Genomic DNA, 25,353 nt, shown 5'->3' with positions numbered 1-25,353 from the left:
GAAGATTGCGGGTCACTTCTGGATGAGATTGGCTCAGGACCGGGATAAGTGGCGTACTCGAAGAGAGGCCTATGCTCAGCAGTGGGCGATAAAAGGCTGATATGATGATGATGATGATGATGATGATGATGATGATGATGATGATATGGAAACTTCTCACTACTTGCCTACTTTTCGTAAGTTATAATATTCGGAAACTGTAAACTTATCCCTTCGCCGTGCTTTAGTATACATTAACAAACGGATATATCTCCATTATTGTATAAATGTAGGTACTTAGTACCTCTTGCTGTTTGCTCACGGTCGGATAAGAAGTGTTAACTTTTATGATTAGAATAATTCTCTTGACAATTCTACTTCATTACAATACATTACCGACTGCTCTAACGTTTAGCAGAATATGTTTGAAAAAATTACATATCCTTCGTATGAGTGGGTATATGTCGTTAAAATGACTTGGTTTACCAACGCACAGGAAAACCGCCAATAATTACTTCAAGATCTATAACAATTTAGATCCTTTCTCGTTTGAATGCCGGTACACATAGACTTAAGTTTGCACTTGAAATGCGCGTGGGCTTGCATAAGCCTAAGGACGGCTCTAACGGCCGTTCTACGTGCCTCGAATTACAAAACGTGTTAAAAATGCCAAATAATAGCATTCCAAACTTAAAATAGGTACCTACCACTTAGACTTCGTAATAAAACGTTTATTGAAACAGTTTGGTTTTTAGGGCGTATTTGCATTAGGACACTGCTACTTTTGTTAATGAAATGGAGTCCTACCCACGTGTATAATATATTCAACGCTCTATCTTACCATTATTTAAGAACTGGTCTTTAAAATCTCATGATGACATGTCACTCTTGTCATAGTCGTCAGGCTCTGAAATGCAAATACGAAATATACAGTCCACGGTTTGGCGATAATGATGGCTACATATTATGAGGTACACTAAGTTTCAATAATACGTACATCATACAATTAGCTACAAAACAGTGGCATGCAGCCCTATTAACGGAATGATAATAAATAAATATCCTGTTCGACGGCGATCTCAGATTATCATAGCCACCAAGTAGTCAAATTCGATATCCTTTTAAAACCAAGATGGAACGCTTGGAATTCACAAACAAGATATTATCAAATGCAACCTGCAAACGATTCGCGAATCCGCTCCAATTCCTAACAATCACAACTGTTGTCCATTGTGTAGCTCAATGCAATATTACGTGATAGATAGATAAGACGACACACAAGAAAAAAAAAGTTTTAACGGTTCGGTTCATTGAAATCGAAAGAACTCTGAGCGCAGGAACTGGTTCCGAGCGGCATCCCGAGACACCCGCACGGTTGCCGCGCAGTGCTCTGCTGGCCGTTTGCGCGCGTGCGCGTACATTCGAAAATCGAACGCCCACACGAGATTGCCGCGGATTCCTTTTATTTATTTTTTTGAACTCTATAAATTTATGCGCAGTGTATATCCAGCCAGTACCGTTTTGTTTTTTTAATTGTACATTTCTAAACAACCAGTGTTGTAATCTAATTATTTTCAAATACCTGCTGACCTTAAGGACAGGTTGTGAACTGCAACTGGATGTGAACAAGTGTTAGTGCAAGCTGAATATTATGTTACTGAGTGGACTGGAAGTATAGCCGTAGCCATGGCCAGCTTCAACGACCTCTCCTTCGACTGGGAGTCGCTCTGCCAGGAGTGTCCTGAATGCTGGACCACATCAGGTAAGATAAGATAAACTGACTAACACGACGGTATTAGCGCAGGATCGTCTCAAACTATTTCGACAATGTTTTGAATATGCAACTACAGACGGTATACATATACATCGGCATTTTTTTTTGTGCATTGAAAAAACTACCCTCAAAATCGGTTAATTTTAAATCTGTATTTTTTTTACTCTTTTATATTATATGCAATATGCAATAGGTATTTCAGATAAGGGTAGGTATCTATATCTTAGATATGATTTTTAAATGTGTGTTCCTTTATCACAATTACCGTACATATGTATAGTATTATGTATGATATGATACAATCGTACTAAACACGGTAGAGGCACCAATGACGGACACTAATGGTATAATTAGTGGTGCAATTTGATTAGTTATCAATTACAAGCTGTCAAACGAAACATATACGTAAGTGCTTACCACGCACGATAGTGTAACAACAGGCATAAACATTCTGCGGTTGAAAATATTATGAAATATTAGCTTGCGCCCGCGACTTTTTCTGTATACACGCTAATTAGCTACGACTTCCATGGTAAATTGAAGTCACCTTTTCAACCCCTTAAGGGATGACTTCCGGGATAAAAACTTTTTGTCTATCGCCAGGACTCATAGGTATATTTACTATCTGCACATCAAATTTCATCTAAATTGGTTCAGTGGTTAAAGCGTGAAGAGGTAACAGACAGACATACAGACAGTTGGTTTCGCGTTTTTCAAATAATTTATAATCTATATAGATATTTATAATATTATATAGATATTATTTAATATAGATTAGGTATTCGTCAACGCCTACGAGTATGGAGAATTAGCGCAACTGGGTCATACGCGAAATTAGGATGCGATTTGCTAGCTGGCTGGCTCTCCGGTTCCTGTTAGTTCCGGGCTTGGAGCATTGATACCCACACATTTTGCACGTGCCACAACTTTTTCGGAAGTAAGTAAGCTATATGTATGTACAGCGAGCTGCAAAAGTGCCTACCCATTTTAATATGAATGAATTCCATTCATATTGTGTGTTGACCTTTTTTACAAAGTCTTATTTCAATTATTGTTTATTTATGTAGGAACTTACTTATTATTTTTTCGGGTGTAATCACGGTTTATTCGGTATTAACATTTTTTTTAATCCCAATTTTTCACCTTTTAAATAAGTTTGAATTAAACAGGTACAATTGAACGCCAACGATAATAATAACTAGGTAATTTTCTAGGTCTTTAACTTAAGCTAGAAATTGAACTGATAATACAACCTTCAAATTTACATTGAGTCAATTAATAAAGGTGAACTAGATAAATAATTCATATTTTCTTGAAGGTACAACCAAGTACAATGGAAGGTTCCTACAATGAAGTAACTGATTGCCTGCTAAATAGTACCTATTCAAGAATAAGAACTAACTTTCGTTGATGTCTTATACTTGAATACTTAGGTCAGTCTAAGCTAACTTTGTATCGACTTGAATATAACAAAGTGAAGTCGTGTCATATTTTAAGGCTCCGTTAACGATTTTAGAGCCAAAATGTAAAATTGATAGATTTAGTCGTTGAAATTGTACTCCTTTTGTCACTTAATATCTAAATAACAAGTATTGGTTTCTATTGACACGTCTTCTCATCTTGCCTTTTAATAATAAGGTCCCGAGCGTGCGTCACCGGCAATATATGACGAGCAGGGGCAGTTTTTAAAAATTCATCAAAAAATTATAGTTATAAATTATAAAAAATTATGTATAAGGACAGTTTCAGGAAATGTTGTAGATTGTTTAAGTATCAAAATTACGTTGAAATTAAGTCGATTTTCACGAAAAATGTTCACTTGTTATGAAGTAATTTCTGGTGAAAATTGATTTCGTCTAACTTTCATTTACTCTTGTTCAATATCATATAACAAAAATGTAGTCTATGCAAGTTGGAGTATAGGATATGTGTAATACATAATTACCATTTTTAGCAGTCCAAACTTTACGGAATTTACAAATAAGATCGACTAAATCAGTGCTTTACGCGCGTTTACCTAAACGTCCATCAGAAAAAAAAACATTACTAATTTAGTGAGTCAGTTTTCAAAAAAATGATCTGTACAAATGCAAGATAAGAAGACGTGCTAATACCAGTACTTGTTATTTCTATTACGTAACAGAAGGTGTACAATTTCATCGACTAAATCTATCAATTTTACATTTTTGCGCCTAAAATCGATACCGGCCTCTTAATAGAAAATATCAGGGAGACCGAGCAAAGCTCGGAAAACATAAAAAACATGAAAATGCGCGTTTTCCTAGAGATAAGACCAAGCTAGATCGATTATTCGCCTCGAAAACCCCCATATAGCAAATTTCATCGAAATCGTTAGAGCCGTTTCCGAGATCCCGAATAAATAATTAATAAATATACAAAAATTTCTCGTTTAAATGTATAAGATTTGTCATTTTCTTTGTTAATGCAATTGCTATGCAGAGTTGGCTTGGTCGGAGTCGGGCTATACTCGTGAGGCACACCCAGCATACTGAATAAACAAAAACTTCATAGACGGTTTAGTGTGTGACCTCATGGTGTATGTAATTTTAGTCACCTCACCAACCCTACGGTAATATGATACATAACATATATGTATGTATACTTGTTAAAATAACATAGGATAGTTATGTAATATGAAACCAATATGGGGTTAGATGGTTTGAATTGAACGCGACCGAAGCAAAAATTAAAATTACCCAGGTACTCATTTATTAAATGAAATGGGGTTACCTGTAACAATAAGTATGATGTTCTCGCCAAAATTTATCTGTTTCAAAGCTAGAATGCTGCTGTGTCGTTAACTTATTAAGATAAAAAATATATATCTGTTTATTGCTTATAAATGTTAGAGGTACAGTTACACTCAGTTACAATCTCTATATTTGGAGATTATCATAACTAAGTAAGTAAGATAGTTGTTTATGAAGTGAAAACTTCTTTAGCGGCGCTGTGCACTTTTTGAGGTGGGGAAAAAATGTTAAACTCGAGACAGCGTAAGACGATCACGTGACCGTAAGATTTAGATGGCCACTCATTTAGAATATTTAGATGGCATTTAATACAATAAAGAAAAACTCAATGACATTACATGAAAAACTGTTACATGTAATGTCATTGAGTTTTTCTTTATTGATTTAAATGCCATCTAGTGAGTTTCGCTCTAACTGGTATTAATATAACTCGAGTACTAACGGTTATGTGCTTAGGAGTTTCAAGTAATTAACGCTAACGCTAGATGGCGTTAACCTCAATTATACATAGTGCATTTTGCACTAGTCATTGAGTTTTCACTTCTGCCGGCACTCCCTGAGTGCAACCCGTTGTTTTTTAGGGTTCCGTACCCAAAGGGTAAAAACGGGACCCTATTACTAAGACTCCGCTGTCCGTCCGTCCGTCTGTCACCAGGCTGTATCTCACGAACCGTGATAGCTAGACAGTTGAAATTTTCACAGATGATGTATTTCTGTTGCCGCTATAACAACAAATACTAAAAACAGAATAAAATAAAGATTTAAGTGGGGCTCCCATACAACAAACCGTGATTTTTGACCGAAGTTAAGCAACGTCGGGCGGGGTCAGTACTTGGATGGGTGGCCGTTTTTTTGCTTGTTTTTTTTTTGCTTGTTTTGCTCTATTTTTTGTTGATGGTGCGGAACCCTCCGTGCGCGAGTCCGACTCGCACTTGGCCGGTTTTTTTTATTTATTGCAAGATTGTGTTAATACTTCTGACGATCCGAACTGTTTGGATTAAGTCTGTTAATGCAACTGACAAGTTCTATATTTGTAGTGTTTATCCGAAATCCGAAACAGTTACTCAAGTTAGTTCTAGAATCTTTATTTTCACCAGGTCTTTTAAAAAAGTTGGTGCGGAACTAAATATAAGTACCTATACATATTTGTCATAAACTTACCTCAGGATATTTCAAAATGACTACGATCTGTTAATTTAAAGTTTCCGGAAATATTGCACGTATTGGAGCCTTCTTTTGCTGTTGACTCTCCGATATATTAAAATTGTAATTTTTAATCTTAAAAATATATATCATATTTACCTACCTACTATTTGAAAATTAAATTTTTGACTTTTGCTTTTCTACTATTTTTGAATTTTGCCCTCAATATTATTTAGACACGGAAATCAGCTTTGTTTTTAATATTAACTCTAATTTTAAAATGTTTCTTAATTTTAATTTTAAACTTTTTCCAATTTTAATTCGACATGTAAATGGGCGTTTTTAGGGTTCCGTAGCCAAATGGCAAAAAACGGAACCCTTATAGATTCGTCATGTCTGTCTGTCTGTCTGTCCGTCTGTCTGTCCGTCCGTATGTCACAGACACTTTTCTCCGAAACTATAAGAACTATACTGTTGAAACTTGGTAAGTAGATGTATTCTGTGAACCGAACCGCATTAAGATTTTCACACAAAAATAGAAAAAAAAAACAATAAATTTTTGGGGTTCCCCATACTTTGAACTGAAACTCAAAAATTTTTTTTCGACAAACCCATACGTGTGGGGTATCTATGATAGGTCTTCAAAAATGATATTGAGGTTTCTAATATAATTTTTTTCAAAACTGAATAGTTTGCGCGAGAGACAGTTCCAAAGTGGTAAAATGTGTCCCCCCCCCCTGTAACTTCCAAAATAAGAGAATGATAAAACTAAAAAAAATATATGATGTACATTACCATGTAAACTTCCACCGAAAATTGGTTTGAACGAGATCTAGTAAGTAGTTTTTTTTAATACGTCATAAATCGCCTAAATACGGAACCCTTCATGGGCGAGTCCGACTCGCACTTGGCCGCTTTTTTTTTTGTTGTCCCCTACACTTTTTTTTTCAAATTTGGGTTTTTTTTATGTTATTTCTACTCAGAATCACGAGCTCTTTCTATCCTAATAGGAGAAAAAAAGTGTCCTAAGGTTTTTATTTCCATTACGTCACCATTTTTCATAGACTTTGTATGGCGGTCGCGGAATGGAAAGATCGAAAAATTTATGGAAATTTTGGGCCACTTTTTTTCTCCTATTAGGATAGAAAGAGCTCGTGATTCTGAGTAGAAATAACATAAAAAATCCCAAATTTAAAAAAAAAAGTGTAGGGGACAACAAAAAAAAAACGCCCAAATAAGATTTGTTTTAATTTTCGATTATGATTGTATATATAATTTTAAGTTTAAGTGTAACTGTATAATTCTAATTTAATTTGACATGTAAATTGGCTTTATGAATAAACGAGTATGAGTATGAGTATAGCGACCGCACTAGCTGTATACCGGTTATCCAATGCTTGCACTTGGTGTTGACTCGGACAGCCGGACACACTTTCGGGCAACGTTCGCTATCGGCCAGGCGGCCATGGATCATAAACTCTAGGATTTCATACTGTAAGATGTAGTGTTAGATTATTAAAATGTGTTTGTTTTGCTCATCTGAAAAAAACTGATCAAGCCCTCCGGTGGCGGAGGCCGGAATCGAACCAGCGTTTTTATCTAATTCGGCTAACGTCTTGACCACTAGACCACCCGGTCACTTTCCGTTCACTTTTTCTTTAATATGTAACATCTTTTTCAATTAATAATTTATACCTATATAGTAGTGTGACTACTTAAAATAAATAAATATTATAGGACAATTTTACACAGATCAACCTAGTCCCACACTAAGCTTAGTACCTAAGGCTTACTTAAGGGTAGGTACTAACCGAGTAACATTTATATATAAATACTATACCTACATAGAAAACATCCATAACTCGGGAACAAATATTTGTGATTAACACACAAATACGACTCCTTACCTTAAAATGTCCTTATCAGGAATCACCAAATCAAAAAATATTTAAGTTATAAAATAATTTGAACAACAGCAAAGTTGTACTCTGCTCTGATCATTTTGAAAACTTCGCCTGCCTTTGCAGCTGATTTTATTTTTCAACATAAGCATAAATATGCATCATAGTAATTATAGATGTTATGTTTATAAATTACACCGGAACGATTTCCTGCACTTGTTAAATTTATGATTTTAATTAATATCTTCGCGGTGAATTTCTTTGGCCATAAATGTAGCATCAACACATCGTTAGCTGAATAAAAGTGATTCAAGATAACTACATAAATACCAATTTAGAGGCGAAAGCCCCAAACTTTAGCTCTCACTGACTAATAGCTATTAAACTAAAACGATTTATCAAATTATAGTGATTTGGAATATTTGAAAAAATAGAAATTCATAGACTTCTCTTGACTTTTGGGTGACTTACAATAAATAGTTATTTGTACAACAAGTGATCAAAGTTTGATATTTCTTCGAGTGCTTATTTTGAGTCCCGTGCAAGCGAAAGATTCTATAACAAAATCGCATTTTGCTCACTGTTTTTAAGAATCAAAGTACCCTTGTTCGAGCTGCTGAGGTGAAAAAATAAATACTTTAGGCCTGAATACAATTCCATTGTGTTATCATATTTTTACTTACATGGTTATAAGTTTATTATTCTTAAAAAAATTACTACCTGGTCAAGCAGATCTTGTCAGTAGAAAAAGGCGGCAAATTTGAAAAATGTAGGCGCGAAGGGATATCGTCGCATAGAAAATTTGAATTTTGCGCCTTTTTTTACTGACAAGATTTGCTTGACCAGCTAATTATATTTATCCTTTCACATTACCCATTCAGATCCCAGGATCAAATGTTAATGAGAACAAAGAACAAGTCATGACCACTAGAGGTTTTAATAAATAAATCCGTTGAACATTCCGTATTAAAAAATCTATATACCTACTCATGACTTAATCTATGGTTGCGATTGCTCTGTTGATTAATCAATGGTTACCAATGGTACAAGTAGGCCTACGGCGTGTCCGGATACCATGCCGTGGGTGACCAAGGCTAACCAGAACCTATATTCAAATCTGAGGGAACCATGGTCTATCTATAGACATTTTCGAGTACGAATCCCTATGCGTGAATTAGAAACTAAAATAGATTTAAGAAAAAGCCACCGGATTCAACGAATGACGCGGAAAAATAAAAATAACAAATTAAATCGAAATACCTATTTGATAGGTTAAGTGTGGATGCGGGATAGGTCTTTTTTGGGCTTTTTAGGGCGATGTCCTGAGTCCAGACTTTTGTCAGGGTTATACATTTTTTCTTATGGCAACCCTACCTCCGGTAAACCCTGCACATAATTTATCATAAGTGTAGTCTCACACGGTAAATCGATCACCGGTTGTCCACAATCAGTGCAGCAATCATAAGGCCAAACAGGTTGGTCAAGTTATGATTTCGAAACGTTTGATTCGAACAAACTCCTACGGAGCACACTATTTATTATCTTTGTTTCATTGCCAGCAAACCTACGTGGTACAAAGCTGTAACATGAACATGACAACTGGAAAGCATAATATCTAACTGCTCAATGTTTAGTTTATAGAGGTTGATTAAGACAACATCTTAACATTTATAAGTGATTATATTCCGTAACATTCAATTTTATTTATAATTTTTATAAGCATTTTTTTTATAGGTTCACGATAATACTAAATTTATGTCTTCGGCTGATTACGATTATTTTATTCACCAGTAATTATTGTCATTATTTCTCTAAGACCTTGCAATCTACCCGCGTAAACCACGCTTAATTAAATAAAAATTACCTATTTTAATCGCGTAACAAAGTATTGTTCTAATCTACGCGTAATTTGGGTTATTAAACACTTGAACAGTTCCTATTAGTATTGAATGTAACGGTGAGTTCACACGACGCCTTCTCACGACTGCGTTTAATTAGTGCATCTGTCATTGACCCTCCAATCTCGACGTGATGCATGAGGAGTAGGTAACATTCGATTTATTCAACTATTGTAAAATTGAGTTTAGTTTTTGGGAGAAACGACATTTATAACGAGATCTCCGCATCTGTAAAGGGGCCACTGATTAACAGTCCGCCGGACGGTATCGGCCTGTCAGTTGTTCGGAACTGTCAACTTTTTGTTCTAACTGACAGGCCGTTACCGTCCGGTGGACTGTTAGTCAGTGGGCCCCTTTAGTAATAGCTCAGCCACGTTTAGCGTAATTTACGCGATTTATACTGGTTCAAACGATGAACTTCGAACAACATCCAAGTTCGTAATTTAATGGCCCTGATGATTATAAAATTCATATTTCGATTATGGCGATGGCGGTCACTGGAGAACCGGTACGGGCCGGGCGTGATTCATTTCGCGGATTTCCATTGTAAGCGGGTTTTCAACGGTTTTTGGTTTATTCAAATTAGCCTTGATGTTTCATTTATTGGTCAATTAGCTGAATCTTACATTAATATTATTGAAATATCCTGCATTATATTTGATTTTTTTGACAGCTCGTGAGATATCAAATGTAATGTAATATCATGTTATCACAACATCACATATTAGCCATTCGAAAAAGCGAATATCGAGTGATTAGCTTCGATCACGCTTCGATAATTCAATAGATGATATATATTAATTATATTATATGGTGAAAATATCTATCATAAGATAAGTAATACAATCACAACAGCATTACATAGATTAGGTAAACCTACTTAGCGTCACTCACAAACGCATTAATGCCACGACACAGCAATGATTATTGAAAATAAACATCAATACAACTAGTACAGTAAAAAGCTAACGGCAGCTAATGGGCGCATGTTTATAACATAAATAAAAGTCACTTGTCAAATAAAGTGGCATTTACGGTGTTTTATCACGTTGAGAGTAGTGATGTGCCGAAAGAGAATGTTTCGAACAGGAGAATAGTTAGAGTAAGGAACGAACGTAACAGTAAATTAGGTATGCTTCACTATAGGGACCTGCATTTTTCATATAAATCTACCTCTGCGTCTTTATTTCATACATAATTACTTGCCTTTATTTTATTATTAAATTAAGACATACTATTTTATGACTGAATTTTGCAATATTTGAATTCGTATATTTGAAGGTGCAAATGTAAATAAATAGCCAAGACAAATAGGTGACCTATAAAAATTCGTTATAGTCTGTACAGAAAGAGAAGAGTCGTGGAATATAAGGAACCTGTAGGTACATTTTATGAATCTTCTCTTTCCACAAAGACTATAAGAATATTTGTATTTTTTCTTATTGATGTTATATTTCTGAGAGAGGATGTTCATATTTCTCAGATCGCTTTAGAGTAGGTACATATGGTAAATTCATGTTTGCTAATGACTTACTTGTCTTGATAGTAAAATGACTTAAATTTCGGCTGTTTAGTAAAATTTTGATGGTGTCTTTAATTTATATATTTGAAGGGTACACGGAAAGAACATATCTAGTCACTTTGACAACATTTTGAGTAATCGCGGTTTGAAAGGAACGATGTATTTAATAATTAACCATACTATTTTCGTATATAGGTGTTTTAAAAGTGAGAAAAAAGTAGTTTTATTTATAATTACAGAGGTGACAGAAGCTGTAACTAATAGTTCATTGACAGCTCTACATTTTGAGATTAAAATCTCATTTTCCAAAAAAAGTGACTAGACATGTTTTTTCTGTGTACCCTTCATTTGCATTATTCTGTATCTTCGAAATTTCCCTAAGTAATGTCGATATTTTCGTGATCAGAACATCACTAGTTCCAACCTTACAAGTATACGCATGGCCGAGTAAATTGAAATAACTGTCCAATATGTCGCATGGGACTTTTGAGACCATAACGCCACCTGAATAATAAGGAACCTGACATGGTGAAAAGGCCGTTATGCGTCAGGAACTAGTTTTGGCAGCCGTGTTTGTGAGTCCAAATCAAGGGTCATCAAAATGCGAGTACCTACTTATGATATCAAAAAAAAGTCCCAATTCCACAATTCACAAGGAAACATTGCATATATAAGAAGATACAGACATAGACATCCTGTTTTTTATAAAAGAGTAAGCGATTATATAAAATGATTGCAATTAATGATGACTGTCTGATAATCAGTCATCTGTTTTCCTCTGATAACGATAACCAATCATTAAGATCGATAATTAGTTTAAATTGGAATAGATTAGATTTTTAATTATTACATATCTACATAGCAAACTTCTTTACTTATGCAGTCAGCAGTCAGACTCATATACATATTCAGTAACATACTTGCATCCGAAGTAAAAAAACTTCTTTAGCACGATCATAAACGAATAACGGTAGAATTATGCCAAATGCTTAGATACCTAGGGTCTGGCCAAAATAACTCAGCATGGCATTTGCAAAATTATGGTAATGTCATCATTAAGGTCAAATTTTTCTATAATATTTTGACTTTTTGATAAACAAATGCTGTTTTTCTATTTCAAAGTATGATCGCTGTCGTGGCAACGTTGTCTTCAGTATGTCGTCGATGAGATCCGCTAATTATTTTCTTGATATGATTTTAATCATTTGTTTCCTGTTTAAAAAGACACTACCACTTATTTCCAAGTTCGGTAAATAATGTTATTCACAAAGTAACATTTACGCACGACTTCACATTTAACGTTTGCTCAGAACATCTCAAGTAGGTAAGTAAGTTCACAGAACATGTTGATCGGTAGGTTGAGAGAAGCTAGAGATCCGTAAAAACGTATTTAGTACTGTAGCGTTCCTCAAGAAAAGTTACAAACTGCAAACAAAATTGCCAAAGCTATGTAATGTCACACAGCAGAACCATTTTACTTATAAAAATGTAAATGACATTTTAGTGGAATATTCTTTCAGGTGATTCGACTGAAACAATATATAAGTATATTGTTGTTCAGTACCTACTACCAGTAACAGTTGTGTTCAGAAGTTTTAAGGAACTTTTTTACAATGGGGAGAGAACAAATGTGTATTTGATATGTAGTTAATTTGCAGGACATCTGCAATTTACAAATTACAAGTCGCGAGAAGGAACACGCTCGCAAAATCAACGAGATTACACATTACACTACAATCACGTATCCTCTGTTAGTAGGTAGTGTATGCGCAATCATTCCTAATAATCCTATAGAAATAGAAATGGCACCTCGCCGCGCATCGCACATGTAATTTGAATAAGATTATTCCACCGCACGCTAACGATCGTTTTTGCCGGCATTTATGTTTTCTTTACGACTTTCCATGTGAGGAACATTTCTTTTCAAAAGCATTTAATTATTGATAAGAGTTCATATTAAACTGAACCTTCGTTTGTTCCGGATAAAGTCTAGTTTAGAAGCAACCTGAGGATGGATTTAGAACTTTTAAAAATTGAACTATTGACTGTGACTATGTTGTATTCATCCATATATTACGGGGAGGCTGAGACTGCAACCCATCCAAGCATTATAAAACAATTAATTTAGCCTATAAAATAAACGGTAAATCATAGTCGATAGAATAGTCGTTTTGTGTTTAACTACTATTTTATAGTCTATTTTTACTTTATTGTAATCTTATTGATTAATTGGATCAGTCCCAGATTAGAATTAAATAATAATATGCATAGCATATTAATTAGTATATCGTGTTTTAATACAGTGTGTCTTTTAACGTTTACACATCACTGGGGTGATCGTATTGAACATTATGTACCTACTATGAGAACGTCCTGAAACCGTAAAATAAATTCTTCAATATTGTAACAGTTGGCGTCTTGTCTCTTTGCGTTTCATTTCAACTTCGATAACAAGTATTTGTTCTATAAACTTTTGTGTATGTATGTGCAGGCATACCTATAATGAATTACACTTTGATACAATGACTCAAGGATAGTCGATGACAACAAATCTTGCAATACGCAATATGGCTTTTTTTTATTGTATCACTAGTTATATTTCCTCCTGAAACGGAAATAACTTTGAATTAAAGAATTTGCTCTTAAAACCTAAAATAAACCATTGTGTATACTTACACTTACCTATGCACATATAAAGCGAACTCTCTACAAAACCCTGCCTGTCTCGTTAAAATTGACTTAATACGAGATAGTGGGCCCGATTCGGATTTTGTAATAGACATCTATTAGACATCGCCAAGTTACGATAACGATATCTTTAAGATCTAACCTGTCAAATTTGACATTTCCGTGATTCTACAGATACTCTTGAACAATTTCCACAAGATATTACTTAGAGATCTAATTCACATCTAATAGATATCTAACACGATCTATCGTAAAAGTGACATTGGTTGCCCGAATTGCGCTGCATAAGAGAACTAGTTGAAATCTAAACTATAACGTATCTAGAATGGATCTAGTACGTGTCGTCTCTTGTGAATATTTTGAAGTTCGAATACGGCAGAGTGTCTAAAGAAAATTACAGCGATAATACACAAGAAAATAAAAATTGTGACAATGACATACATTATGTTCCAGTTTATACTTGTAAATTTTCTTTAGACACTATCTCGTATTAAGTCAATTTTAACGAGGCAGGCAGGGTTTTGTAGAGAGTTCGCTCTCATTTCTTAGACTGGTACGTAGTACGTACTACGTACCATTTTCACTGTCACCGAAATTTTGAATCGTACGAAACTAGTTTAATAATATTAGTCCAGCTACTATTAAGGTTACACCATAAAAACAATTGACGAAAGAATGGCCTGGTCTCAAACTACTATCAAGCCCTTAACATATTAAATTACATACGTGCCAATCCGGCTTTACAACAACAACCCTAAAACTATAATGGCAACCACAAAAACTGGTGTCCATTGTGGCAGTACTATTGTCTTAGGCAGGTTCCAAGCCTGTTGTTCTCCGAACTTACCGAGCAGCCGCTATTGAACCAGTATAAATGGCAACTTTTATTACGCACGGTGGGAACGGATCATAAGATCATTCTTATGTTGGTTATTTTGAAGTAAACTTTTGCCTTAGCTTAGTAATAAAGACCAAAGCATCTCCCATGAAGCTTTGCGTAACCCGACACATCGTGAGACACTCACGTGTGTTTTCAACCGAAGCTACGATACCAAAAGGAACTAAAAACATATGGCTTGCATGTACTTACTACATCTTGTTTCTGCGGACATCTTGCCGTATCTGTAGCACGTGTATCAAGCAATAATCGACCTTCAGCGAATGTAGTAAGAGCTTACATCTGAGATAAGTGGACCTGTATGTGAAACCCTGATGTCAATGGCCACTGAACGGCCACTACTACGAGCTTATTACGCTCGAATTGTATTTAATACATGGGTACTATATATATATATATATATATATATATATATATATATGCAAGCAAGTACATTATTAATTTTATATTATAAAACTAGCGACCCGCCCCGCAGGCTTCGCACGGGTTAACAAATTATACATAAACCTTCCTCTTGAATCACTCTATAAAAAAACCCGCATCAAAATCCGTTGTGTAGTTTTGTAGTCTTAAAGATCTAAGTAAATCTAAGATCTGTATGTATATACAGACAGACAGCGGGAAGCGACGACTATGTAGTGATAATAAACGAATTCAAGCTGACATCTGGTTATTCACTTTAAAACTTTAATTAATTTCGATGTCAGCTATCACAACATTTATGGCCCACACAGACAGCCATAGAGATTGAAAGCAACTCGTACGCTACAATTTCTTCCTGTATCACCTTAAATGTCTTATCAAATATGTACATGTATATACCTAAGTACATATGCTCAACGTTTCATTTACCTATCTAGAATATACAGTAGGTGCTCCGTGAGACAGGATGTCAGAGCGAGCGGTCGCGCCCAGGGTCAACAGCTAATCAGGAACCACATTCCGATATCGAATATTGCGATGCTAACTGATATTGCCTCAAATTTATGGGTTTAATTAAAGTGTAGAGAGCCTACTGCGAACCACTGCATTCGTTAGTTCGGATATGGACAATTGATAAGAAGATGCATTGTATTGCGATGCAATTTAGTATTGTCTAACGCGTGACAATCAACAAAATAATTAATTTGTATGCCAAATAGGAATTTTAAAGACTTCATATATAATTTAAAGTTGTTAAACAATAGTTCTATCGTTAATGTCATTATATTATAAATTATAACGCTAGGTGTCTCCCCCTTCTAATCTGCATCCTCGAGATACAATGAGATGTTAACTTTCATGTACAAACAGCATCAAATATATAGTGAGATCCAAAGTGGCTAAAACTAAGAAGATTTATTCCGATACTAAAAAAGGTTGCAATGCATTCGGCCACTTGCTCACTGCACCTAGTCATATCTGTAGGTACCCTACACTTAGTATTTATAATGTTTGCGACTGACGCAAATTCAAGAACATTTTCGAGGTCACCTGAACCTGTCATTAAGTTCATTTATCTACTTCCACGGAGCTACTCCTAAACCTGCCGGTTGTACCGCTTATAAACAACAACCTTAGGTAACTACAAGCTCGAAATATTATAATAGGTATATCAAAATACATAGATCATGTAATAAAACCGTAAATGTTCGTTGTTTTTAACTTTTCAGTTCATTTTAAACAAGCAATCGTGTTTTTAAATTTTTAATTATTTTGTTATCTATGCACATAATATATAGTTTCAATCTTACTCTACCAATCCGTACATAGTGAATTGTGAAACGTATGTTTTTGTGTTTCATGTTTCATAATCACCTCTACTTGCTTCCTTTGCTTCCTCGTTCAGAGTTCAAAAGTTATTGAGCAAAACAGATTCTAGGAGATTATCCTCATTACAGTTTATTGAGTGTACTTCAATTACTTCTCTCACTAGCAATTTATATAATATTTTCTTAGAAAACTTATGTCTATGTTTTTCATTTCCGTCACTTATGACAGCCCCCAGTAGGTTATTTGTGAGGCTTTAAATGTAAATACAAGTGGGCGATTCGAACTTTATAATCTCATTATGGCCTTCGAAGAGTAACATAATTATTGCAGGTGACTGTACTCTCGTACCCAAGAAGTAGGACGGGCTTATCGTATCGTAGGAAAGACGCTATCTATGGCGGCATAAACTCATCTATCTATTTAAAAACACCAGTGAAACGAAAGTACTAAAAGAACCGCTAAGTAGAAAAGGTGTATTAACACACTTACGTGCTAATCCATTTATTTTACAGTTTGCTTTCATTATCACAGACAATGCAATGGCACGAACGAGAACAAGTATTGTTCATCCGAAGCGTTTTGTTCTATCAGCAATCTTTAATTTTCATTGTCACTCATTTTTAACTGCAATAGTGTAGGTTATAAAGTAATCCATCTTCAAACGAACGAACGCGCGCGGGTGATGTGCAAAAACAAACTCTACCCAATAGAAACTGAAAATAATGCACCTATGGAATTGACTGTTCGATTGGCGTTCCTCGATTAAAGATTCTCATCTTCGCTACAGCCTCAAAGTAACACTAAGGCTATGAAGCTAACTTGAATTATGTAGTAGCGCACCAGTTGTTATGTCCAAGATTTAAAAGTGGAACTTAAATTTCAAAATGACTGGAGGTAGTTTACTGTTTTTGGTCCTTACACTGTAGCTACTATCTGTGTCACATTCTTTGAGATTCAGGTACATCGAGAATAATCGAGATAGTCATAAGGCAGACTAAATACTCTGACACATTCACACTAAAACAATACGTGTTCCATAATCATTTAATTAAGATATTGTCCACTGTTCTCACGACTATGTAACACTGATCGAATTACACCATAATTACAGACTAAATGCTGTAATTTTGAGACAATGTTAAATACCTGGTGTCTAGCCAATCAATATATCCAATTATGTATTAAAAACCATGTGAATTTATCTTGTAATGCAATGTAATTAAAATAAAATACCAATCCCAATTGTCAGTGAACTATTAGTTACAATAATTGAACACGGAAATACTTACCTACTGACCGCGGGAAAATATACTGCAAGTCAGTCGTCATTAGTTTAAATCCATCTATATAATCTTATCTTCATATTGACCAATCTTATAAGATCTTTACGTCTGTGCAGCGTCTTCTTTTTAACGTATTTCAGTCTTTATGTCATGTGGTATAAGGTTGATAATTTGCTAGTTAGTTAATGGATGGTTCTTAACGTTGTGGTCAGTAAGAATGCCGCATTAACTTGAACTTGTCTTTTGTTTGACGCCTCAGCACCTGACCAGCAATGTGGGTCAGTAATAAAGCAATTTGTGTCGCCAGGCGGAAACAAATGCCGATGATGCTTGGTACCAAATAAATGGCCTGTTTAGCTGATAATAAAGGTCACGGCATACGTAAGGATCGTGATTAAAAGTTGTATTTAAATTAAAGGTAATAAGGTAAAGGTAATAATTAAAGGTAAAGGTATAACATAAGAATTTCTCTGTCGAGCTAGCTGTTCCTCATTTTATAATTCTTTTTTTCAGCCTCGTTTTGGACTGTATGACTAAGTCACACTATCGTTATATTTTGCAGTTTATTTATTTAATTAGTTGTCTTTACTTTCTCTGACAGTTTCCAAATTCTGTGGTTAAATGCTTAATTTTGAGATATCATAACCAAATTCATCGTTGGTATAACTTAAAAAAATCTCCAATCACCCTTAGCCCGTAGAAGAATGTCTTTGTCTACACGTTTGCTTAAGCGATGAAAACATTCTTACAGTCTTTGTTGCAATAATATGCTTCGTTTTCAGGAATGCATTGTTCATGGAAAAGAAACATAACATGTGAGAAGTTAGAAATACAGCACCTACAATTGAATTAAACAAGTGCAGTGCAACTAATGACACAAACCGTTAGATGTTGATCGAGTCATAGTGTAATGGTGACGCGTCAATTTTAGTTTTATTATTACACTGTCATTGTGATAATGCTTTCATTGTCACCTGATTATCGCTTATAATATGTATACGAGCGAGTACACATATTGCGGAGTTAAAATGTGTTTCACTGATTAGCCATTCTTTGGGAGGTAAATATGTATGTAGGTACAGTTGTAGTTGACGAGTACAAATTGACCATGAGAGCTGATACACGTCAGTTCAGCTGATCAGCTCTCGATGTTTTCTATAGGATACCCCACCACATTGAAAACGTGTTATCTTTCATTAAATAATTTCACAATGTAGTACTTATGTACTCCAGGAATAATTGGCAGGGAGTGAAAATTCATATTATGCATTTTTAACTACTTATTACACGAGAAAACGGCAACTATTCGTCTGGTTAGTTAGTAAGTTAGTTAGGTTAGATTTAAGAACTTAGTTAAGAATTAGCTTTAGGTTTTTTTCTGGTTGGGGACTGAAAATCAGCGGTCTCGCTGAGTCTCATCCATTTTACTGCACAAATATTTGTAAATTCTACCTGTTTTTTTCAATGTACTTGCAATTCGTTGTATTTTTGTGTGTCGGTAAATAAATATCTTTTTATTTATTTTATTTATTTATTTATTATTATCCTGTTTATTTTCTAAGGTTATACCAGCTAATTGTGTAAGTAGGTAACATATTACTTAAACGCTTAGTTTTAATAACAGGAAATCACAATTTAAGGTCACCTAAGTCTAATGTAGGTGTACCCCGTTATGCCTTACAATGTCGATAATTTATATGCTCATTTGCTTTGTACACGCTACATTTGAACAGAACTGCAAAAACGTTGATAAATGGAATACATTTGAATTTTATTTCAATCTTTTGGAACGAGAGTTAGCTTGGAAAGGTAAAATAAGAACGCCTGTTCACATCTCTACCGCGCATAATTATATTGCTGTCTCGTCGATGATGCCGTAATATAATTATGCGAGTGCGATAGAGAGAGGAATAAGCGGGTCAACGTACGAAATTCTCCGTGCTTAGCGTCCTTACTTTATTACCTACACATCCATCACAGCAGTAAAATGTTTACTGCGCATATACTCGTACCACAGAAAGTACCACTGTCTCCTGCCTGAAAAGCTGATCTTTAACAGGCTGCCCTACTTATTCAGAATTACAGCGAATTATAACCGCTGAAATACTCCGAGCATTACAAGATTCGACTGATAGCTAAGCTAGCCCGGGCCGCTGTTGCAAGCGAAGCTGAAGAAAATTATTTCATAACGACCACGCCTCTGCATTGCTGATAAATATTTAGGAGATGTTCGGCAAATTGTTCTGCAACGCGAAGTGAGATTTCAATCTGTTACTCAACTGTTTGTACCTGTTGTTATACAAATGTCGCATCTCGAGTCTTTAGTCGATGGCTATCATTAGAAGCAGTTTTATCTCTCATTGTATTTAAATTCCAACGATCTTGAAGTCAAACGGAGTCGGGTCCTTTGTGTTATGTAAATTGTGATTGACGACAGCTGACCTACATTCGAGTCAAAGATCGCCATCATCATGCCGAGCTTTGATTAAAGTTTTTATATGAGTGTGGGCTGCATCGTGGACACATATATTATTTACGAAATCAATCATCGTCATCGTTTCAGCCAAGTGACGCACACTGATAAATAAGCTTATCCATATTCTTGATAGTACCTTTGGGCTTAGCCAAGATGACAATCATTGATATTAAAATGCCAATCGAACGTTAAATAATGTATGAAAATAGTCACACGACTTTTCGATGCTACGAATCGGTCATCCTAATTCATTTCTTTGAAGTTTTTCGGTGAAGGATTGTCATTTTTCCTAGGCCTCTAGGACCCTTGCCGCCATCTAGTACCTACTGCCACAAGTCCCACACTCTGCCAAGATCGTTATCTTATAGGTTTAATTACACCGTGTTTTTCATCCGTCTTACAAGTAATGCTAGTCACTATTAAAAATATAACTTCAAAAAATATGCATGACCATACCAACAAAGGGTTGGTAAGGTTGACACAGAGAGCACTCCAGCGGTATTATGAGTACTTATTGCGTAGGTACCTAATAAAATAAAACAAAGGAAACACTTTGGTACTCGATATTTCTATATTTTTATTTCAATAACAATACTTGGCAGTGTAGTAGCACTATCCTAGCCCTTGTCATTTTTACGCGGCTTTCTAATTTTCTTAGTAGGATGACCAAATGACAAATTTTCCTTTTCTTTGGAACGTTCTTTTTTACCTTTCGCTTTGATATCACGAGGTCCGTCCGCCAAATCGCGGCTACTAAGGGAAGCAAAAAGTTTTTTGGGCATGAATGAACTCCACAACTTTACCTTTTGTAGATCTCTATAGGTTATCGTATCTCTCTTCAGCATAGCGTTACATAAACCAAGATGCCGTATAGACAAATGTTCACTCTTCCTTGCCTTTTCCAATTCGCAGTTGTTCGCGTAGGACTGACCGTTTGAAGCACATATTGGATCCCATTCATGGCCTTCCTTTGGATCACAGAAACATGCTCCGTTTTCTATAATTTTTATCGTCGGATATTTTTCGAGAGCTTTTTGAAACTCGCATAGGTTTAAATATGTGACATCGTCGGAACCACACAAGAGAGTGTCGTGAGCGGATTCGCACTCGTCTTCGGACTCTTCGAGGGATTTTCGGTTTGGCATACCGTGCCCGGGAGCTAACCACAGTAAGGCTGTAGATAACAAACAATTTGCATACAATTTCTTTGATTCATTAATGCTATTCAATAGAAACATGGACAAAAGAAAACAAAATGTCTAAATAACTTATTAACCGACCTTATTAATCGAAAAATCATCTTCGTCTGTGTTATACCCAGATGTTTTTCCAATTAAAATCAATAATAAAATAGTAACTTACTAATCGCTAAGAACAGCAGAATCCCCCGTCTAGTTTCCATGGTGCGTCCAGTTTCTTCATCTAACTGCCTTCAGTTTCTTAGCATCAAATTATTAGGAAATTAAAATGACTTCTTAATATGGCTAATTCATATGCATAACCAAACACGGGTAAATTAATTAGGGTCTGAATTCGGCTCGAGAACTACAATTCCAATCAAATAATAAAACGAGTGTGTAAAACCAATTCTTACGATAGATAAGGAACCTAGTTGTTTACCTTCTCAGCGTGTGAGAAGAAACCAATAAAACTTAGATTTAATTTCATATCATCAATTTACAACCTCCATAATAGTGTCTTAAGGTGCATTAGTACTTTAAGCTGATGTAACATACTTTTAAATGAAATAATATGTAATCATTACTTAAGAATGGAAGTTTTAATATTGGTTGCTAATCGGCTGTCATGCCCCAGTGCTGTCAAATGTCTACTTAAGTATATAAATACGAAACTGTTTTAGGTACTTATAAGGCAAAATGGATGGTTGATATATATTATGTTCACGTTTATATAGGTAGGTATATTATTATCCTGAATACGATTCCTGTAATTCCGCTCACAATAAATAAACATACCGCTTCAACAGCACTTTAATTATCCTAAATAACAAAACTGAATGTAATAGGAGCCAGTTGAACTTCTTGACACATCAGAGGTGTTAATTTCATTTGTTTCGCAGTTCTATTGTTTAACTTCATGTAACTTTAGATGTGCCGACTGTGGTGCATTTTTTTGTAAACCTACTAAATAAAGCACCAAACGACAGACGCAACATGTGACATTGGATTATATTTCAGGAAATGAAGCCATTTCAACGCATATTTCCCAATGCTGCTTTTTTAGTTCATATAGTCAATCATACCTGCCAGCTGAGCCTTAAAATTTGAAAACAATAATATTTTTGTGTTAATATATATTAGGTACCTAATGATGACAATAAAACTAATTTTGTGACAGTATTTGAAAAGCTTCATTCGCCGATACAGCCATAAAATCTATTGGAGGTCTAGGAGGTATACGAGTATAAGTATTTGACAAAAGATAAAAGCTAGGCGGCAAACTAAATACTTAAATGTCTCACTAATTTTAATTATTATATTATCTTACCTGTATAAAAAGTTAAAACATATCCCGGTTTTCAAAGATTTGTTAGACTGTTTGTCAAATATTTAAGTATTATTCTGAATACAATGAATTAAACAAAATGCAACTTTCCGCATGGATATTTTATTCAGGAAAATTATACAGCTGATCGCGGTCTAAAGTCAATAAACGCCCTCGTCTCACATCCACAGATAGAGCCATCTTCTGAAAACATTGCCAGTCTGACATTCACATCGTCTTTTATGTAATTGCATAAGTTAGTGGGTCCGAAACAAACATCCTTCTTTTTGTTGGCTGAGCCGGTTCGCCGTCCTCGCCTGATTGCCGTACATTGGTCAGTGCAGAGCCACAAGGTGACTAAATAACAAAAGTAAAAACAATTTAGGTACCTACCGTAAAACCTGGATGGTTTGACCTGGAACCTGGATGGAACCGTGGTCTGAAATCTCCCAACTATGGTACAAACCTAACTCGCATATCTTCGTTTAGGTAATAACTATTATTTGAATCAAATAGTTCTAATGCAATATAGTTTCATAAATGGAATAAAAAAAAACATACAAAACTAAAAGGGAAAAATAACGTGGTTATTGATATAATTATAATTACGTATTGAACCTGTAGACTAGAGTTGCAGTATTGGACCATAGTGGGGTGGTTTTACTCGAATGCAATTGGTTACGGAAGGACTACAATAATTTGAAAAGCTCATCGACAGATATACTGAGGACTGAGGGGGCTTCCGCGAAAACCGAATTTCGCAAATTGGGGGCATTTTTCTCTGTCACTCTAATTACGCCTTCATTGGAGCAAAAGAGAAACATCCCCGCAATTTGGGTGAATCAACTTTTAGAACACTGATTTCGTGTTCCTAGACTCCCTAGCAAAGAAAAATCGATTTTCAAAAACCATGTTGATTTTTATACTTTTTTGTTTACGCGGGCATTATTAGATAACTAAATATTTAATTACCACAATAAATTAATAACTTGATCAGATAAAAGTTACATTTTGTGAGGTAACGCAGTAGAAAAAGGCAAAAATGTCGTGTCCCTGATTTTTGTATGGGAGATAACTTTTTTTCTCCTGCGTTACCGTACAAAATGTAACTTTTATCTGATCAAGTTGTTAATTTTAATGTGTTCTTAATTACTTATGGATCTAATAATGCCCGTGTAAACAAAAAAGTAGAAATATCGACATGGTTTTTTAAAAATCAATTTTGTCTTTGGTAGGGAGTCTAGGGACACGAATCTAAGTGTTCTAAAAGTTGATTCACCCATTTGCGAAATTCGGTTTTCGCGGTAGCCCCTCTGTATCAGAGTTTCGACCTTGCGTATAAAAAACTACGGAGCCACTTTGCGTTCCAACTTTAAAATTCTCTTATTAAAGTTAGTTTAGTAGCTACTTCTAAATACTGAATTAGGTATTATCATATCACATGACGTGGCTTAGGTACCTACGTATTTAAGTTCCCAATAACACATATATGAGTATATTTAAATTTTTGAAATATTAAACTTACCGATGGCTAGCAACATGAATGTCCTCAATTTATATGCTGAAATCCATCTCAATCACAAAATCATATGCGTGACGGAACATAACCGAATAATAATATTATTAATTCGTTTTATGTCCATTCATTCGCTATTTATTTATTGACTTGACGACAAATTGAAAATTATCGTTCAATCTTGCATACATCGCTATGCTTGACCATGTCATGGCTAAATACATACCTACATTACTATGTTAACTCAGTGCCTATAAAGGCTTAATATACTTAAGTATATTTTTTAACTAAATATGTATGTATGTAATGTACCTGTCCTGTTGCTATATTCCAATACATATATCTAATAAACAATATATCTGATGAACACAGATTATTTTCCTATTTTCTATGTATAGAAGTATGTATTTATCTATACAAGTATGTATATCGTCGCCTATATAGCACCCATAGTACAAGCTTTGCTTAGTTTGGGGCTAGGTCGATCTGTGGAAGATGTCCCTAATATTTATTTTATTTATTGACCGAAGCGTAGCGAAGGTCTACGCTTTGACTCGGGCATTTTGCTTTTGTATGTCCGGATGTTCTCCTCTACAGGTCGCAATTCTTAACCGATTTTCGTGAAATTTTGTGACCGAATTCTATGACTAAATAAAATTTTTTTGTCGATCCGGTTTTTGGAAATTTTTCAAAATGGCGGAGTCGTGATAGCTCCCGCCTAAACAAATAGTCGTATCGGTATCATAAGAGTTTTTTCTTTTTGAGATATATTTATAGATTAAATGGCCAAAAATTCAGAAAATTTGTATCGCTGGTTTTGGCGGTATTTAGATATTTAGTTTTTACTTGAGAATGAGTAGCTAAATTTCGTCAGCTTTAGTAAGAACTATAATGGCGTATTTTGCGAACGTTCGCTTTTTTTTGTTTGCATCGGCAGGTCCCTGGTTCCATCCCCAGGAATTGTATACTGCTACATAACTTTTTGTATTTTTTTTTATACTTAAATTTCGTATAGTTGTTTTTTATTATAATTTTTTTATTTTGAAAAAATTAAAAAAATCGTATTTTTTATTTATCAAGCGCGGGTTAAGCGTATTCATTTAATTTTTGTTCGTAGCTTTATGTAGTTTTTAATTTTTTGTTTATATTACATGTACTATACCTATATTTTAATAAATATTTTTGCCAGTTTTAAGCTCTGCTCGCGAGGTCTACAGCTCACAGAGCCACTAGTTAAACATATGTAA

At 34.9% G+C, this 25,353-nt stretch overlaps 2 protein-coding genes across 2 annotated transcripts in view; one reads left to right on the top strand and one right to left on the bottom strand.

The window, feature by feature from the left end:
- The first annotated feature begins 1,395 nt into the window (after window positions 1-1,395).
- Window positions 1,396-25,353, top strand: part of LOC134648935 (cerebellar degeneration-related protein 2-like) — a 98,152-nt gene continuing 74,194 nt past the window's right edge. Inside the window, exon 1 of the mRNA XM_063503576.1 lies at window positions 1,396-1,741. Coding sequence (XP_063359646.1) covers window positions 1,666-1,741 — 76 coding nt within the window. The 5' untranslated portion in view covers window positions 1,396-1,665. The remainder of the gene's footprint in view (window positions 1,742-25,353) is intronic.
- LOC134649089 (serine protease inhibitor dipetalogastin-like) lies at window positions 20,703-21,599 on the bottom strand. Its single transcript, XM_063503806.1, has 2 exons — window positions 21,448-21,599; window positions 20,703-21,259 (listed from the first exon to the last, which is right to left on the bottom strand). The coding sequence occupies exons 1-2, from the start codon at window positions 21,485-21,487 to the stop codon at window positions 20,703-20,705; spliced, it is 597 nt and encodes a 198-aa protein (XP_063359876.1). The 5' UTR covers window positions 21,488-21,599.

This window comes from Cydia amplana, chromosome 6 (genome assembly GCF_948474715.1).
Source record: "Cydia amplana chromosome 6, ilCydAmpl1.1, whole genome shotgun sequence".
NCBI classification, from domain to species: Eukaryota; Metazoa; Arthropoda; class Insecta; order Lepidoptera; family Tortricidae; genus Cydia; species Cydia amplana.
This window is presented reverse-complemented; position numbering and strand designations above follow the sequence as displayed.